This window comes from Phaseolus vulgaris, chromosome 7 (assembly GCF_051622355.1).
Source record: "Phaseolus vulgaris cultivar YP4 chromosome 7, ASM5162235v1, whole genome shotgun sequence".
In the NCBI taxonomy this organism is placed as follows: Eukaryota; Viridiplantae; Streptophyta; class Magnoliopsida; order Fabales; family Fabaceae; genus Phaseolus; species Phaseolus vulgaris.
Genome location: NC_143504.1, coordinates 14,036,070 through 14,054,856, shown reverse-complemented (window position 1 = coordinate 14,054,856; position 18,787 = coordinate 14,036,070). Strand labels below are relative to the sequence as shown.

Sequence of the window (18,787 nt, the reverse complement as noted above, 5' to 3'; positions counted from 1 at the left end):
TTTCAATGTTCCAATACATGGAGTAAGGCACCCTATTTATAGGAATGGGTGCCTTGGAAAACAAGGTAAGCAAGGGTAAGATGGTCTTTGAGGGAGGGGCGGCCAAAGGGGTTGACTAAGGTCAAAACCGCCCCTTTGGCTAGGTCTTCTAGAAGTTAGGTCAACTTTCCTAAACCTAGATGCCTTGTCTTAAAAAGTGAGCTTTGTACAAGCCCATTTCGCTAATAACCCTCCCTTTTATGCAATATTAACCTACTATAGCCTATCTTGCTATTTGGACCCCTAAAGTGAGTCCAAATTATTTACATGTTTTATTTTTAAGAAAACTAGAAGAAAGGACATTTGGTGTTTTGGTCTATGCCCAGTTCTTCCTCTGGTGAGTTCCGTTAGATCTATGACGGGGTCTTGACTTGATTGTTGAGATGACTGCTCATAGTGTGAATGGTCTCTTGAGTCCTTGGTCATCTTCTTGTTTACTTGGATTGTATCAATAGGCACCCTGTGAGATGAATTAATTTGATGAATTATTTGATTTGACGCATGGTAAGACGACCTAACTCGGAATGAATAACGTCACCCGAGTATAGGCACCCTATGAGATGAATTAATTTGATAAATTATTTGATTTGGCCCATGGTAAGATGCCCTAACTCGTATAAGCATGACTACCCTAGTATAGGTGCCCTACGATAAGTGTTAGTCAAAGAAGCTTTAACAATTACACTAGTGAAGTTTTATTGTCATATCATGATTATTATTATACTTATTAGTATGATTATTGTTAGATATTATTATATATAATTAGATATTATTTGATATTATGAGATATTATAGATATTGTTAGATATCTCATATTTATGTAATGGGCTTAGCCCATATGTTTCTTTTCCTATATAAACATAACCCTATGTGTTCAATATACACAAGGGATTTACCCTATTCTTTCTTTTCCTTCAATATGGTATCTAGAGCATAAGGTTAGGGTTTAGGGTTTAGGGTTCAATTTCTATTGGTGAACCCACTATTCACTGGAATTTTCCAGCCACCGCCCCACTGTCTCGCTGAAGCTACCACCACCTCGCCGGATCAGCCGCCGGACCCTCGTCGGAGTCGTCACCGGAGTCTCGCCGGAGCCGTCGCCAGAATCTCGTCGGAGCCTCCGTTGGAGACGCTGCCGGAGCCTTCATCTTTGTTGTTGCCGTCAATTAACCGGTGACTGGATTTGTCCTTATCTTCTATGGCTTCTTCCGCTTCCGCTGCCACTATGGCGCCTTTCGCTGCCGCTACCACTATGGCTTCTTCTGCAGTCATTATGCCGGATTCATCTATTTATACTAATTACGTCAATGTTCATCTTTCCATTGACAAATTGGATGGAACCAATTATTACACTTGGGCATCAGATATTAAATTATGGCTTAAGAGTCAAGGTTATGTTGATCATCTTACTCATCCTACTATTGCTGAAAATGAGGTTTTCCGTTGGTTGAAAATTGATGCTCAATTATGCATTGCTATCAAATTGACCATTCACTCATCTTTAAAACAAATTTTTCGTACCTATGAGACATGTTCAGAAGTTTGGGAACAAGCAAAATTATTATACACCAATGATACTCAACGTCTTTATGGTGTGTGTCAAAATGTTCTCACAATTGTTGCTCCCAAACGTCTTGATGGTACAATGGCAGAATATCTAGGTAAACTTCATGCTCTTCTTCATGATTTTAATGAGTTATTACCTCCTGCCTCTACTCCTCCTCAAGAACTAGAACAAAGATCCAAGTTCTTCATGTTATTGGGTTTACATGGCCTTCCGGATGATTATTCTCACGTTCGTGATCAAATTTTGGGATCTCCTATTGTGCCCAATTTTACTTCCACTTGTTCTACCCTTTTGCGGGTGCCAGGTAAACACACCACTGATATAACGTCTCATGTTGATGACTCTTCTGCTTTAGTCTCTCAGCATAATGATCGTGCTCGCCCTCACAAGCCGGGCAAAAGGCGTCACAAGTGTGACCATTGTGGCAAACTTGGCCACAAAATTGACAGATGTTATGCCTTACATGGTCGTCCTCCTAGATCTGTTGCGGTTGCTCAAATTGCCCCTGTGCAACCTTCTACCATGGACCATACTTCAATTGATACCCCAAGCCAGCCTGCTATTTTCAATAAATTTCTTAAATGGTATGAGGATCGTCAGAACCCTAGTTCCACAGCTTCTGTTGCACATTCAGGTACATCTTTTGTTGGCCTCACTCACTCCACTTCCCATGGCCCTTGGGTTCTAGATTCAGGTGCCACTGATCACATTACTGGTAATAAATCCTTTTTCTCTTCCCTATCTACTACGGGTTATTTACCTTCGGTTACCATGGCCAATGGATATAGGGTACCATCACATGGTGTTGGTACTATTAATCTTTTTTCTTCTCTATCTATTGATAATGTTTTGTATGTCCCTGGGTCTCCATTTAACTTATTATCCATTAGTCGTCTCACCCGTTCCCTTGATTGTGTTATTTCTTTTACCAAAGATTCTGTTACTTTACAGGACCGAAGTTCGAGACGGATGATTGGCACCGGATGTGAGTCTCATGGACTTTATCAACTACAGATCTCTACACATGTTAGCGCAATTATGGATTCTCCATCTCTCATTCATGCTCGGTTGGGTCATCCTAGTCTTGCCAAGATGCAACAGCTTGTTCCAAGTTTGTCTAATGTGTCTACTTTATCGTGTGAGTCGTGTCAGTTAGGGAAGCACATTTGTAGTTCTTTTCCTAGTAGTGTCTCCCAACGTGCTTCATCTCCTTTTGCCTTAGTTCACTCTGACATTTTGGGACCAAGTCGTATTAAGTCTAATTTAGGATTTCAGTATTTTGTTACTTTTATTGATGATTATTCAAGATGTACTTGGGTATTTTTAATGAAAAACCGTTATGAGTTGTTTTCTATATTTCAAATATTTTACAATGAAATTAAAAATCAATTTGGAATTTCTATCCGAATTTTGCGCAGTGATAATGGACGTGAGTATCTTTCTCATTCTTTTAAAAATTTTATGGCTTCTCATGGTATTCTTCATCAAACTTCATGTGCTTATACACAACAAAATGGGGTAGCTGAGCGCAAGAATAGACATCTTGTTGAAACAACTCGTACTATTTTAATCCATGGTGATGTTCCTCAGCATTTTTGGGGTGATGTTGTTCTTAGTGCATGTTATCTCATTAATCGCATGCCATCTTCAGTTTTAGATAACAAAATTCCTCATTCTATTTTATTTCCACATGACCCTCTCCACTCGTTACCTCCCAAAGTTTTTGGGCCCACATGTTTTGTTCATAATTTTAGTCTTGGTCTTGATAAATTATCTCCTAAGTCACACAAATGTGTCTTTTTAGGGTTCACTAGATCACAAAAAGGATATAAATGTTTCTCACCGTCCTTAAACCGTTATTTTGTTTCAGCAGATGTCACCTTCAGTGAATCTTCCCTTTACTTTAAGTCTTGTCCTTCTCCTTCAATTTCTTCATCTAATCACGTTAATATTCCTCTTGTTGTGCCTAGTGCACCTAACGATTCACCACCGCCACCAACTCTTCAGGTGTATAGTCGTCGTCAAACGTCTCATCGTCCATCAGCAAACTCTGTTCCGGTGCCAACACCTCATCCCCCTCCGACTCCTATAGTTGAACCTCCGACTGTTGAACCTGATCTTCCTATTGCTATTCGTAAAGGTATACGTTCTACTCGTAATCCCTCTCCACATTATACTGCTTTGAGTTACCATAGACTATCTCAACCCTTTTATACCTGCCTTTCGTCTATTTCTTCTGTATCCATTCCAAAATCTGTAGGTGATGCCTTAGCTCATCCTGGTTGGCGTCAGGCCATGCTTGATGAAATGAATGCGCTTCAGAATAATGGAACTTGGGAACTTGTTCCTTTACCATCTAGGAAATCTGTTGTTGGTTGCAGGTGGATTTTTGCTATCAAAGTTGGTCCTGATGGTACTATTGATCGTCTCAAAGCTCGTCTTGTGGCTAAGGGTTATACCCAAATTTTTGGTTTAGACTATGGTGATACTTTTTCTCGAGTAGCAAAGATGGCCTCTGTTCGCTTATTCATAGCTATGGCTGCTCTTCAACAATGGCCTCTTTATCAACTGGATGTCAAAAATGCTTTTCTTAATGGGGATTTGCAGGAAGAAATTTATATGGAGCAACCTCCCGGGTTTGTTGCTCAGGGGGAGTCTTCTAGATTGGTATGTCGTCTTCGCAAATCCTTATATGGCCTCAAGCAGTCTCCTAGGGCTTGGTTTGGAAAATTTAGCAATGTTGTTCAACAATTTGGTATGACTCGCAATGAAGGAGATCATTCAGTTTTTTATCGTCACTCGAGTCTTGGGTGTATCTATCTTGTAGTATATGTTGATGACATTGTTCTTACAGGCAGTGATCACCATGGCATCTCACAAGTAAAACAACACCTTTGTCAACACTTTCAGACCAAAGATCTTGGCAAACTCAGATATTTCTTGGGGATTGAGGTAGCACAATCCAATACTGGTATTGTTATCTCTCAAAGAAAATACGCATTAGATATTTTTAGAGGAAATTGGGTTGATGAATTCGAAATCTATTGATACTCCCATGGATCCCAATGTCAAGCTTCTACCCAATCAGGGGGAGCCTCTTTCAGATCCTGAGAAGTACAGGAGATTAGTTGGAAAATTGAACTATCTCACTGTTACTCGTCCTGATATTTCCTTTGCAGTCAGTGTGGTGAGTCAATTTCTTAATTCTCCATGTGAAGATCATTGGAACGCAGTCATTCGTATAGTGAAGTACATTAAAGGCTCTCCTGGAAAAGGTTTGTTATATGCTCATAATAACCATACTAAATTTGTTTGTTATTCAAATGTTGATTGGGCAGGATCTCCATCTGATAGAAGAACAACTTCTGGTTATTGTGTCTCCATTGGTGATAACTTGATCTCTTGGAAGAGCAAGAAACAAAGTGTCGTGGCAAGATCTAGTTCAGAAGCAGAATATAGAGCTATGGCCTAAGCTACTTGTGAGCTTATTTGGCTTAAACAGTTACTTAAAGAATTGCAATTTGGAGAGGTTAATCAAATGACCCTTATATGTGATAATCAAGTTGCTCTTCATATTAGCTCAAATCCAGTTTTTCATGAAAGGACAAAACATATTGAGATTGATTGTCATTTCATTCGAGAAAAGATTATATCGGAAGATATCAAAACTGAGTTTGTTAATTCAAGTAATCAATTAGCATATATTTTTACTAAACCCTTACATTTGTAACAAGCTGGTACATATGATCTATATGCACCAGCTTGAGGGGGAATGTTAGATATTATTAGATATAATTAGATATTATTTGATATTATGAGATATTATAGATATTGTTAGATATCTCATATTTATGTAATGGGCTTAACCCATATGTTTCTTTTCCTATATAAACATAATCCTATGTGTATACACAAGGGATTTACCATATTCTTTCTTTTCCTTCAATATTAATATAATTAATACTATATATATTATTAATATTCTTCATATATTAAATATCATTTTGTTAATTTCATTAATATTATTATTATTATTATTAAAATTAAAAACATTATTAATTACTATAATAATGTTATTAATATTATTAAATAACATTAAATATTATTAATTTTGTTATTATTATTAATATTATTAATATTATGAATATTATTAAAACATTTTTAACATTATTATTATTAAATATAATTATTAGTAAATACTATTAATATTATTAAATTTTATGAATTTTATTAAACATTATTAATATTATTAATATTATTAAATATTATTAATATTATTAAATATTATTAATATTATTAAATATTATTAATATTATTAAATATTATTAATATTATTAAATATTATTAATATTATTAAATATTATTAATATTATTAAATATTATTAAATATTGTTAATATTATTAAATATTATTAAATATTGTTAATATTATTAAATATTATTAAATATTGTTAATATTATTAAATATTATTAATATTATTAAATATTGTTAAATTTATTAAATATTATTAATATTATTAATATTATTAAATATTATTAATATTATTAATATTATTAAATATTATTAATATTATTAATATTATTAATATTATTAATATTATTAATATTATTAAATATTATTAAATATTATTAATATTATTAAATATTATTAATATTATTAAATATTATTAATATTATTAAATATTATTTAATATTATTAATATTATTAATATTATTAATATTATTAATATTATTAAATATTATTTAATATTATTAATATTATTAATATTATTAAATATTATTTAATATTATTAATATATTTAATATTATTAAATATTATTAGTATTAATAAATATTATTAGTATTATTAAATATTATTAATATTATTAATAATACTAAGTATTCTTAATATGACTAAATATTATTAATGTTATTAAATATTATTAATCTTATTAAATATTATTAATGTTATTAAATATTAATAATGTTATTAAATATTATTAATATTGTTAAAAATTATTAATTATTATTAATATTATTAAACATTATTAATATTATTAAATATTATTAATATTATTAAATATTATAAAATATTATTAAATATTATAAAATATTATTAAATATTATAAAATATTATTAAATATTATAAAATATTATTAAAATTTAATATTATAAATATTATGATTAACATTATTAAATATTATCAACATTATTAAATATTATCAACATTATTAATATTATCAAATATTATCAATATTATCAAATATTATCAATATTATCAAATATTATCAATATTATCAAATATTATTAATACTATTAGTATTATTAATAGAATTAAATATTATTAATATTATTAAATATTATAAATACAAGTAATATTATTAAATATTATTAAATATCATTAAAATTATTAAATATTATTAATATTATTAAATATTATTAAATATTATTAAAGATTATTAATATTATTAAATATTATTAATATTATTAATATTATTAAATATTATTAATATTACTAAATATTATTAATATTACTAAATATTATTAATATTACTAAATATGATTAGTATTACTAAATATTATTAATAATATTATATTAATATTATTAATACTACTTATACCTTTTAGTTATGATTATTATATTTTATTATTATTATTTATGAATATTTGTTATGATTTTATAATTATTTATATTATAATAATATTTTTATTATTATGTATATAATTATTATGATAATATTTAGTACATAATAGAGATTCGTGGATAATATTCAGTAGGTAATAGAGATTCGTGGGTAATAGTTGGTAGGTAATAGAAATAGTCCTGACCAGTCCTCGGTCATCAGTTCTAGAGACTGACCTCAGACATCGCACATCGGTGCCTGATAGTGAAAAGGGCCACGTAAGGGGGCCCCAGACGCACCTATCAGGAGACTGGTCAGTCTTCAGACATCAATACCATACCCCGATGTTGGAGATTGACATCAGACCTCGTCAACAAAGGGAGAGATCGGACATCGGCGGTCTGAACGTTATAGTGGGCCACGTAAGGTGGACCCTAGAATTATACTAAGTTAACAGTTAAGGCATCAGGTATGAGGGAAGTCTAAGTCACGAGGGATCCATGCACGTGGTGTGTATAGTGCATACAGGCACAACACATGAGAATGATCCTTGGAGGCGCGGAGGCCCATTAGGGTTAGGGTTTCCAAGGAAAGCTCAATGCATGGCACGTGAATACTTAGGACACCTGCAGAAACAAATGGCGCTAGAGACTAGGTGCACAAGTTGGTACCCAGGGGTCACTCTGTTATTCTTGCACTCCGGTTAAGGGAATTTCCATGTGCTAGATACGCTAAGATTATGTAAATAGCGGCGCAAGGAAGTTCCCAAGGAACCCTAGACAAGGGTAACAACACAAAGGTAAAACCTAGTTTCAACCTATATAAAGGGTGCCAAGAACCCTAACAAGGTAAAGAGTTTCTAAGACTGAAACTACTTTATACACTTGGTGTTTCTTTGCCCTTATACTGACTTGAGCGTCGGAGTGCAAACGGCCGTCAAGGCGCCCCTTTGTCTTTGCAGGTGAGAGATTCTTGATCAAGGAAGTACGATTCTCAGGCGGGATAGAAGGGTCAAAGGTTGTCGTTAGAGTCAACCGGCAAAATGAGTCAACCGGCAAGAACATTTGGCGCCCACCGTGGGGCTCGTTAAAAGAAGATCCCATTCACAATCGTGTTGAGAGTTTTTACTCGCGATATGAAGAGTACGAGGCAAGGGTCTGTTGTAGCCGCAGGTGTTGTGCCCCATGGAGGGGACAACGTTACCACGCAACAAATATTGGAGACTATGCGTGCTCTCCAAGCAGAGGTTGCAACATCTAGGTTTGAAATTGCTGCATCACGTGCGGACAACGAAGAATTGCGTAGGGCCAATGAGGAACTGCGCAGGGATTTGCAACAATTAGGGGAGCGCGATGGATGAACGTGCCCCACCTGTACCACTTAGGGCACGTCCCATGTCGTTCTCACAGGCGATCATGGATACAGCGCTGCCAACCACGTCTCTGGGCTCGAAGGTCACCTTCACATGTGTGGAGGACCCAAAAGCCCATCTCACAGCGTTCCATACTCAGATGATGCTCATAGGAGGATCTGACGCTGCGTACTGCAAGCTACTCATGAGCACGTTGGCAGGCGCGACGTTGGAGTGGTTCGTCAACCTCCCTGATGGACACATCACTACCTTTGACCAATTCGCGACGCTGTTTAGGGAACAATACCTTGTTAACAAGGCCCCCACCCGACTCTCTTATGATGTTTTCGACATTAAATAGTACCAGGGGGAGTCCATGAAGGACAACCTGAACAGGTTTGGGGTCCAGGTGGTGAGGTTGAAACTCACAAATGAGCCCATGACGGTGCACGCCTTCGTCAAAGGAATGTTGTTAGGACCTTTTAGTGAATCGCTGTTAAGGTTCTACCCGAAGACATTCACCGAGATCAGACGTCAAGCTTTGGCGCACATCACCGCAAATGATCGAGTAACGGAGAAACGTGGTCTTGTCTTGTCGCTCCTATCGACCTCGAGCAGCAGGACGGCCTCAGCCCATGAGGGTGCACGAGGCAACCACAGAGAAGAAGGGCGCGGGAAAACCCTACGAACAGTCCTAGGTGGGGACGCGCACGCGAGAGGACCCACCCCCGAAACATAATTTTCGTGTAGAGCTCAAGGAGCTAATTGCTATTCCAAACATAGCGGCAAGGGTGAAGGTGCCCACGAAGACTGACAGGAAGATGGGCCCCCAACAAGAACGCTTGGTGCGAGTTCCACCAGGCACATGACCACTATATACGCAATTGCTTGGCCCTGGCACACCAACTAGATGAGCTAGTGAAGAGTGACTTCTTAAAGGATTACCTCCAAGAACAGCAGAACGATCAAGCGTTGGTGACCGCAAGGGCAGATCAGAGGCACGAGGTGCCCATTCATGGGGAGATCAACACCATCTCTGGAGGATTTTAAGGAGGAGGATGCACTGCCTCCCAACGAAAGAAGTACGTGCGAGAGGTGATGGCGGAAGAGGTACAGGAGGTAGATCAGACTCCCGACGTCGACTTCGTCTTCACCAAGGCCGACCTCCAGGATGTCATACCCCATGAAAATGATCCGGTGGTGATTTTGCTAGTCATAGCAGGAAGGAGGGTGCATTACGTCCTCGTAGACCAAGGAAGTTCGGCCGACGTGATATTCTGGTCGACCTTCAACAAGTTACAGTTGTCCCCAAACCAGTTGAGGCCCTGTACCAGGTGCTTGTATGGTTTCGTTGGAGACCAAGTGGAGGTACGTGGGCATATAGAGCTGAGGACGACTTTCATAGACAACACAACTTCACGCACTGCCAGCATCAGGTATCTCGTTGTTAACGCTCCATCAGCCTATAATATACTGTTAGGTAGACCTACTCTAAACAGGATTGGAGCAGTTGCCTCCACGAGGCATATGAAGATGAAGCTGCCTTCCCTTGAGGGTATGGTGATCACCATCAAATCTGAGTAGAAAGAGGCTAAAAGGTGTTACGAAAATAGCCTCAAGAGAAAGAGGAGGTGTTCATTGTTACTACCCAGCCTCCAAGGGAAGAAGGGGTCACCCGTGCAAAGATCGCCCGGGAGAAACGACCCGAACCCGCCAGAGACGTGCTGGAGAGAGAGATCGTTGGGAAGATGTTCAAGCTTGGTAGGTCTTTGAGCCAAGAGTCGTAGGATCAGATCACCGAGGTCATAGCGCGCCACCTTGACGCTTTCGCGTGGTCTGCCTCTAACATGCCTGGCATAGACCTTGACTTCCTGTGTCATCGTCTCACCATGGACTCCCAGGTCCGACTTGTTCGCCAGAGAAGACGAAAGTTCAACGAAGAGAGGCGTCACGTTGTTCGCGAAGAAACAAAGTAGTTGTTGAAGGCATACCACATTAGGGAGATTCAATACCCCGAATGATTGGCCAATGTGGTACTAGTGAAGAAGGCCAACGGGAAGTGGAGGATGTGTGTTGACTTCACAGACCTCAACAAGGCATGTCCGAAGGACTCCTACCCGTTGCCTATTATTGACGCCTTGGTGGACAGTGCGTCTCGATGCAGATTACTCAGCTTCCTGGATGCGTTCTCTGATTACAACCAGATCATGATGCACCCCAGGGACGAGTGCAAGACAACATTTATGACAGAGTTATCTTGTTATTGCTATAAGGTGATGCCCTTTGGACTGAAGAACGCAGGTGCCGCCTACTAGAGGTTGATGGAAATAGTGTTAACGCCCATGTTAGGGCGAAATGTCCAAGCATATGCAGATGACATGGTGGTCACCTCCAAGCAGAAGGAGCAACACGTAGCAGACCTGGAAGAGTTGTTCACCACAATAGCGAAGTACAGGCTGAAGCTGAACCCAAAGAAGTGTGTGTTCGGGGTCGAGGCCGGTAAGTTCTTGGGGTTCCTACTCACTGAACGTGGGATAGAGGCGAATCCCGAGAAGTGCGTCGCGATAATAGCAATGAGGAGCCCGATCTCAGTTAAAGAGGTGCAGCAGTTGACAGGGCGTATGGTCGCTCTGTCCAGATTCGTATCGGTAGGAGGAGACAAGGGGCATCCTTATTTCTAGTGCCTAAAGAGAAACAACAGGTTCGTATGGACCCAGGAATGCGAAGAGGCGTTTGTGAAGCTGAAGGAGTACTTGACCAGTCCACCAGTATTGTGCAAGCAGGAGTTAGGTACTCCGCTTCGCCTGTACTTCGCAGTTAGAGAAAAGGCAATTAGTTCGGTTTTGCTGCAAGAACAAGACCAGGTGTAGAAACCGATCTACTTCGTTAGAAAAGTGTTGCAAGGGCCAGAGGTGAGATACCAGGTTTTAGAGAAAGTAGCTCTAGCAGTAGTGTTCTCAACGCGAAGACTTTGTTATTACTTCCAGAGCTTCACTGTAATAGTGATGACGGACCTTCCAATCCGCAAGGTCTTACAAAAGCCAGATGTAGCAGGCAAAATGGTGCGATGGGCAGTAGAGCTATCTGAGTTTGACATACAGTATGAGCCTAGAGGCCCCATTAAAGGTCAGGTTTACGCTGACTTTGTAGTAGAGCTCTCTTCGGCAGCCACGCACCATGAAGGAGCAGGTTTCAGATGGGTGCTCTTTGTAGATGGTTCCTCAAACCAACAAGGTAGTGGGGTTGGTGTCATCTTGGAAGGACCAGATGGGTTGCTGATTGAACAGGCCCTACAGTTCGCTTTCAAGGCCTATAATAACCAAGCAGAGTATGAGGCTCTGATCGCTGTGATGCTGCTGGCCAAGGAGATGGGAGCGAAAAGTTTGCTGACAAAGAATGACTCTTTGTTAGTCACAGGTCAGGTCACAGTGGAGTACCAAGCCAAAGACCCTCAGATGGCCGCATACCTAAACTACGTCCAAGTTCTGAAGGAGACGTTCGAGGTGTTCGAATTAGTTCATGTGCTCAGATAGCAAAATACCCGAGCAGACTTGCTTACAAAGCTCGCTAGTTCGGGCAAGGGGGGCAGGCAGAGGACAGTGATTCAGGAGACCTTGAAGACACCTCGAACTACTGCGGACAGAATGACAAAAGTCCACTAGATCAGCACATCGGAAGGGGTGAGGAGGAGTCATCGATCATTAACACAGGAAACGATAAAAACACCCAGAGTAAGCGTGTACCCGGTTGCTGGGGAGATGTTGTCGCAAGTTTACCAAGTTGAAACAGAAGAAACTTGGATAACACCCTACCAACGCTACTTGGTCGATGAAGTACTCCCATTAGAACCCATAGAAGCCAGAAAAATCAAGAAAAATTCGAACAAATACACCTTAATCAACGGGAAGTTATTCAGGCATGGGTTCACCCATCCTATCCTGGTGTGTAACTGGCGAACAATGCATGCGCATCATGGCAGAACTGCATGAGGGAATATGCGGTAGCCGCGTCGGCGGCAGGTCCCTCTCGTTGAAGGCCATTCGTGCAGGATATTACTGGCCCACCATGAGGAAAGATTGCACGAGGTATGCACAGCGGTGCAAACAGTGCCAACAACATGCTGACTGGCACAAGGCGCCTCTAGAGGAGTTGAGGTCGATCTACAGCCCATGGTCATTTCATACTTGGGGGATCGACATTCTGGGGCCTTTCCCTTTGGTAGTACGGCAATGAAGTACCTCGTGGTTGCCATAGAATATTTCACAAAATGGATTGAGACTGAGCGAGTGGCGCAGATCACAGCCCATAAGATCCAACATTTTGTGTGGAAAAATAGTGTGCCGCTTTAGAATCCCGAAGAGATTGGTGTCTGACAATGGTACCCAGTTTGCGAGCCAACAATTGGGCAAGTTATGTGCAGAGCTGGGAGTGAAACAGGTGTTCGCGTCAGTTGAACACCTCTAGACGAACGGGAAGGTCGAGTCTGCCAACCGAGTTATGCTCAAAGGTCTAAAGAGAAGGCTAAACAAAGCGAAAAGGACCTGGGCGGAAGAACTTCCTAGAATTGTGTGGGCTTACCACACTACCCCATCAGTCCACAACCAGGGAAACACCCTTTAGCTTGGTGTACGGTTCAGACGCAATGATTCTAGTAGAAATCCAGGAGAACTTGTCGCGTTTCCAGAACTTCGTGGTCGAGGAGTCCAATGAAGAGAGAAAGGTGAACCTGGACCTACTAGATGAAGTAAGGGAGGAAGCGAGGATTAAGGCTGAAGCCTTTAAAAGGAGGGTGGAGTACAAATACAGCTCCAAGCTGAGACCTCGGCAGTTCCAGGTCGCCGACCTGGTGATGTGAAAGGCCTACCAGATAGAGAACAAGCTATCTCCCAAGTGGACTAGTCCTTTCAGAGTGACAGAGGCCCTTGGGAATGGAGCATACAGGCTCGAAACGTTGGAAGGTGGCGCTATCCCTCGTACTTGGAACGCGACCAATCTTAAGTTTTATTTTAGTTAAAGATTTTTTGCATTGTACACGTTTAAGGGGACACTCTTTTTCCCTCATAAGGGTTTTTTAACGAGTCACCCAAATAAAATTTCAGTTATTCAGTTGAGAAATATGTGTGCATTGCTTTTAACGAACCTCTCCCTTGAAGTGATACACCAAGAGCAGAGGTAGTTTGGTTCCCCAATGAGCCCCCTCTTGTGTGAGTTAACCAAGGCGAAGAATAGTATGGTTCCCCAATTAATGAACCTCTCCCTTGAAGTAATGTGCCAAGGTCGGGAATAGTATGGTTCCTTGGTGAACCTCCCTCTTGCGCAAGTTTACCAAGGCTGAGAAAAGTATGGTTCAAACGTTAAAGGCCTGTCCCTTGACTTTTTATAGCAAGGTCGCGATCAGTTATTCAGACCTGTCCCTTGACTTTATACAGCAAGGATGAGGTCGGTAAGAGCCGTTCACTCGAGTTAGAAACACCAAGATGGGGGCAGTATTCCTTAGGGAGCCTCCCTCTTGTGTAGGAAACCCAGGGTCGAACAACATGGCTTATCGGTTAAGTTCACCCTTACCCTTGTGATGCAGGGTCGAGATCGGGAGGATACACTTCTCCCTTGTTAGTAAGCCAAGGTTGAGAGCAGTGTGGTTCACCAGTGTTACCAGCAAGATATTCCCTTCGATCTGAGAGGGTTAGGAACGAGATCAGCAGGAAGCCTTACCTTGCAAGAAGAAGATCAAAAACAGCAAGAAGAGTTTATCCTCGAACAAAGGTTGAGCCAGTTAGTGGATTCGCGCACACATCATCAGTGCCTTGAAAACAATGAAAGGAAAGAGATAAAACGTATGCGGTTAAAGCGTGCTACCTAAGAAGCGACCTATGTCGAAGGCGTTGTTAGTTGAAGTCAACGCAAGTAAAGGCAGCGAAGTAAGCAAGACAAAGGCAGTTCAAGAAAAATCAGATGCTATGGAATATTTATATAAATATTTACAGAGGTGTGACTTCTCAAGAAGACCAAATTACAAAGATTGCTACTCTTTAGGCACGAGTTGCCCTTCAATGACACACTTGGACTCAGCGAAGGGGGAAAGATCCACCTCAGGATGCACGCAGGCAAACTGAGCTGTGGCGTCTTGGAACTCCTCGCTATAGGCATTGACAACATCGTTGTTGAGCTCCTCTTCGGTCTTCTTGAAGAGCTCAATTTTCTCAGCAAGCTCCCCCTCCACTTGCCCCAGCTAGACCTCACGCTGGGTGGCCCTCTCCTCCAACCTAGCCATTTTGGCCTGCATCCCCTCGACCTTCTCCTCCAGGTCGATCACCTTATTGCGAAAAGGAAAGATCTTCGCTTCTAATTGGACAACCTCATGGCTCTTGTCAAAAAGAAGCTTCTTGACGTCCTTCTCGGATTGGCGAAGGCTCGCCAGCTCCTGGTACATGGCAATCTCACGGTTGGAGAAGGCTTTGGTTTTGAGGGCTAGCTCCTCCTCCAGTTTCCTCATCTTAGCCTACAAGTCTTGCTTTTCTTGCGCCTCGATTAAAGTGAGATTGGATGCGACAAGGAAGTCTCCAATACCCCGAGCCACGCGGTCTTGGAGAAAGTTGCCCTCCAAGCTCTCCACAATCTTTTGGTCTTGAAAACGTTTGAGGTCTTCTTGGAGAAGGGCAGGGAGTTCGGGAGGGGGAGGCATTTTCTGGCCTCCAGGGGCACTCTCCCCCCACCTTCATGAACAATAAGGTGGCGCGGGGAGGAAGCGCTCAGGGGGTTATCCCGAAAGGTTGGAGTGAACCCACCAGACGTAGAGTGAGAGGGTGCCACGGCTTCCCCCACCCTCAGCCTCTTGAAGACAAGGCCCGTGCAAATGTCCCCGTCCTCCAAATCGACGACCACTGCCACCACCCTTTTCTGCCTGTTGTGGACAGGGGCTGGTTTAGTTGTGTTGGGGGCAGAGGTGGCAGAAGGTGGAGGAGTTGTGGGTGACGAAGTGCCCACACCAGTAGCAGCCGCCCTGCGCTTAGCAAGCCGCTCGACTAGTTTTTTCTTCTTATCCTTGTTAAATTCCATGTCTGCACAAAGACAATGAATAACAACGAAGGGTCAGGACATGTAGGTGACAATAATAAAGCAAGTAAAGGTGTAAGCAACGATAAAACAAGAATGAGAAAGGTACCAATATAACTCTTAAGGACCTTGGGGCTAAACTCAAGCTTGAGCAGCTCCAACGTGCTAAATGGAGTATGAAGGCCAGAGAAGAGGTCGCATACTTCCCGCTCCTGGGGAAGAAGGTCCTCAAGAGACCTGGGCTTCTGGAGGTTAGGCTTCTCCGCCCAGTAGAGAGGGAATCCATCTAAGAGAGTGGGGTCCCTCCGGTTGCACCGCACTTTGAAAAAGTGTTTCTTAAACCCCTTGTATGATTGTTGGAAGAGCGTTAGCAACACCCTCCCAACGACGCCATTGAAGATGACCGACAACTTTTTCCCCGAGCTCTTCGCTTTGAAGAAGAAGAGAAACACATCCACCGATGACGTCTGGCCAAGACAGTGGCCGAGGATCGCAAAAGCCCTCACAAACGTCCATATGTTGGGGTGTAGTTGTCGAGGGCAACGTTCACCTCAGTTAGGAGTGCTCGCTTGAAGGGGGTGAAGGGTAATCGTAGCCCAAGTCTCTGAAAGACCGTGGAGTAGATAAAGCAAAAGGGACCTTCGGGGCCTGAAGACTCATCAACACACACTGGTTCTCTTTCCCTACAAGCCACCATCCTCACTAACTTGTCGTGGTCTTTACCAAAGACACATGATTTGTAGCAAGTCTGCTTCTTCCTATAAGCAGCTATACTCGCAAGAGAGGTAAAGCTAGATGTCTCATTTAAAAGAGCAGTAGGTGCCCAACGGTATAGGGACTTATAGTCGGAGGCGGAAGGAGGAGGGTTTGGTGTTATAGGTGGAAAGGGGATGGAGATGAAACTGAGCTAGAATCTGAAGGAGAAACTGGAGAAGGTTCTTGTTGGGTCATCTTAATAAGGAAGCTAAAAAAGAGAAGAAAAAGCGAAACTTTAGAGGAAGAAGATGGCGTGACTCGACAAACCAGAAAAACAAAGACTCAAAGCGTAAAACAGGGGAAATGAATGTGCAGAAAACCTAAAATGCAGAAAACATAAAAAGTCCCAGGCAGTTATAAGCATGTTATAGGTAGCAGAATCATAAAGCAAGAGCAATCGGTGAGTAAAACTCATACCTTTGAATGAGTTGAGGTTCGAAGGTTTGAAGTTTCGAAAAAGAGAAGAGAGTGTGTTTCAGAGAAATGTTTAAGAGAAGGTTTGCGTAAGTGAAAGTAATGAAACAGTGAAGAGAACGTAAAGGTTTAAAGGTTTGAACAGTTCACGAAGAAGCTCAAGCGCCAACAAGCGGTAGCCGTTGATCTTGCCACGTGTACACTGATTTAAAAAGTATGGTGAGACGTCACTTCGGTGTACTGTTCACGTCCCATTACTTAGTGCCACGTAGGTCGCCCGGGGCGATCACTTAATCTCTTCGCTGAAACTAGTTGCAACTCGAGACTGGGGGGCTTGTGTCCCGACCAATCCTCGGTCATCAGTTCCAGAGACTGACCTCAGACATTGCACACCGGTGCCTGATAGTGGAAGGGGGCCACGTAAGGGGGCTCCAGACGAACCTATCAGGAGACTGGCCAGTTTTCAGACATCGGTACCATACCCCGATGTTAGAGATCGACATCAGACCTCATCAACAGAGGGAGAGATCAAACATCGACGATCTGAACGTTATAGTGGGCCACATAAGGTGGACCTTAGAATTATACAAAGTTAACAGTTAAGGCATCAAGTATGAGGGAAACCTAAGTCACGAGGGATCCATACACATGGTGTGTATAGCGCATACAGGCGCGGCATGTGAGAATGATCCTTGGAGGCGCGGAGGCCCATTAGAGTTAGGGTTTCCAAGGAAAGTTGCATGCATGACACGTGAATACTTAGGGCACCCACAGAAACAGATGGCGCCAGAGACTAGGTGCACAAGTTGGTACCCAGGCGGTTACTCTGTTATTCGTTGCACTCCAGTTAAGGGAAGTTCCATGTGCCAGATACGCTAAGATTATCTAAATAGCGGTGCAAGGACAGACAAGGGTAACAACACAAAGGTAAACCCTAGTTTCAACCTATATAAAGGGTGTTAAGAACCCTAGCAAGGTACAAAGTTTCTAAGACTGAAACTACTTTATACACTTGGTGTTTCTTTTCCCTTATACTGACTTGAGCGTCGGAGTGCAAACGGTCGTCAAGGCGCCCCTTTGCCTTTGCAGGTGAGAGATTCTTGATCAAGGAAGTACGATTTTCAGGCGGAGATAGAAGGGTCAAAGGCTGTCGTTAGAGTCAACCGGCGAAGCGAGTCAACCGACAGTAACAAAAATTCATTGATAATAGTTGGTAGGTAATAGTGATCCGTGGGTATTAGTTGGTAGGTAATGCCGAATTTACCTACGGGTTCAGATATGTGGGTAATATTTGTTGGTAATGTTAAATTTACATATGGATTCAAATCCGTGGGTAATATCCGTAGGTAATACTGAATTTACCTATGTATTTAGATCTGTAGGTAAAAATCCGTAGATAATACTTATTTTTTTTAGTGTTAATAGATATGTTCACTAATAACTTCTCACGAAACAGTTAAAAAATCTTACTTACAAACTAAGAATTATAGATATACATTCATAAGTGTAAGGAGGAGTGTTATGTAATTAGAAGATAATTATTGCATAATTAATGTATATTTTATTTTCTATTTATTAGAACAAATATGATATATTTAATTTAATTTAATTTGTATAGCTTTAATTATTTATTACTTCTTTTATTAATTAGGTTGCAATCACATTTGTAAGTACATTCAATCTTTTTCTTTCAACTTTTTCATTTTACCTTTTGGCTTTCCAGTGGGATGCCGCAAAAATAAATTTGTCAATAGGCTGGAAGCACGAGCAAGCATCACCCTAAAAATGTATAATAGTAAACAAATACTCCTTTTGGATTGTGGTTCTTCAACCCCATTTTAGACTTGATTATTTTAAGGTTGAATAAAACTAATTTTGGTTGAATATGTTTTGAATTATTGAACATAATTGGGATGTATGCCGGAAATAATCTCAATTATAGATTTTTCATTAAATCATGTTACATGAGGAGTTGATTCCGATGGTTTGCAAAGTCGATCAAATG

At 40.8% G+C, this 18,787-nt stretch overlaps 1 protein-coding gene across 1 annotated transcript; it reads left to right on the top strand.

Annotated features, from left to right (window-relative positions):
- Nucleotides 1–9,657: 9,657 nt before the first annotated feature.
- LOC137829083 (uncharacterized) lies at nucleotides 9,658–10,143 on the top strand. Its single transcript, XM_068635875.2, has one exon. The coding sequence runs from the start codon at nucleotides 9,658–9,660 to the stop codon at nucleotides 10,141–10,143; it is 486 nt and encodes a 161-aa protein (XP_068491976.2).
- The last annotated feature ends 8,644 nt before the right edge of the window (nucleotides 10,144–18,787 follow it).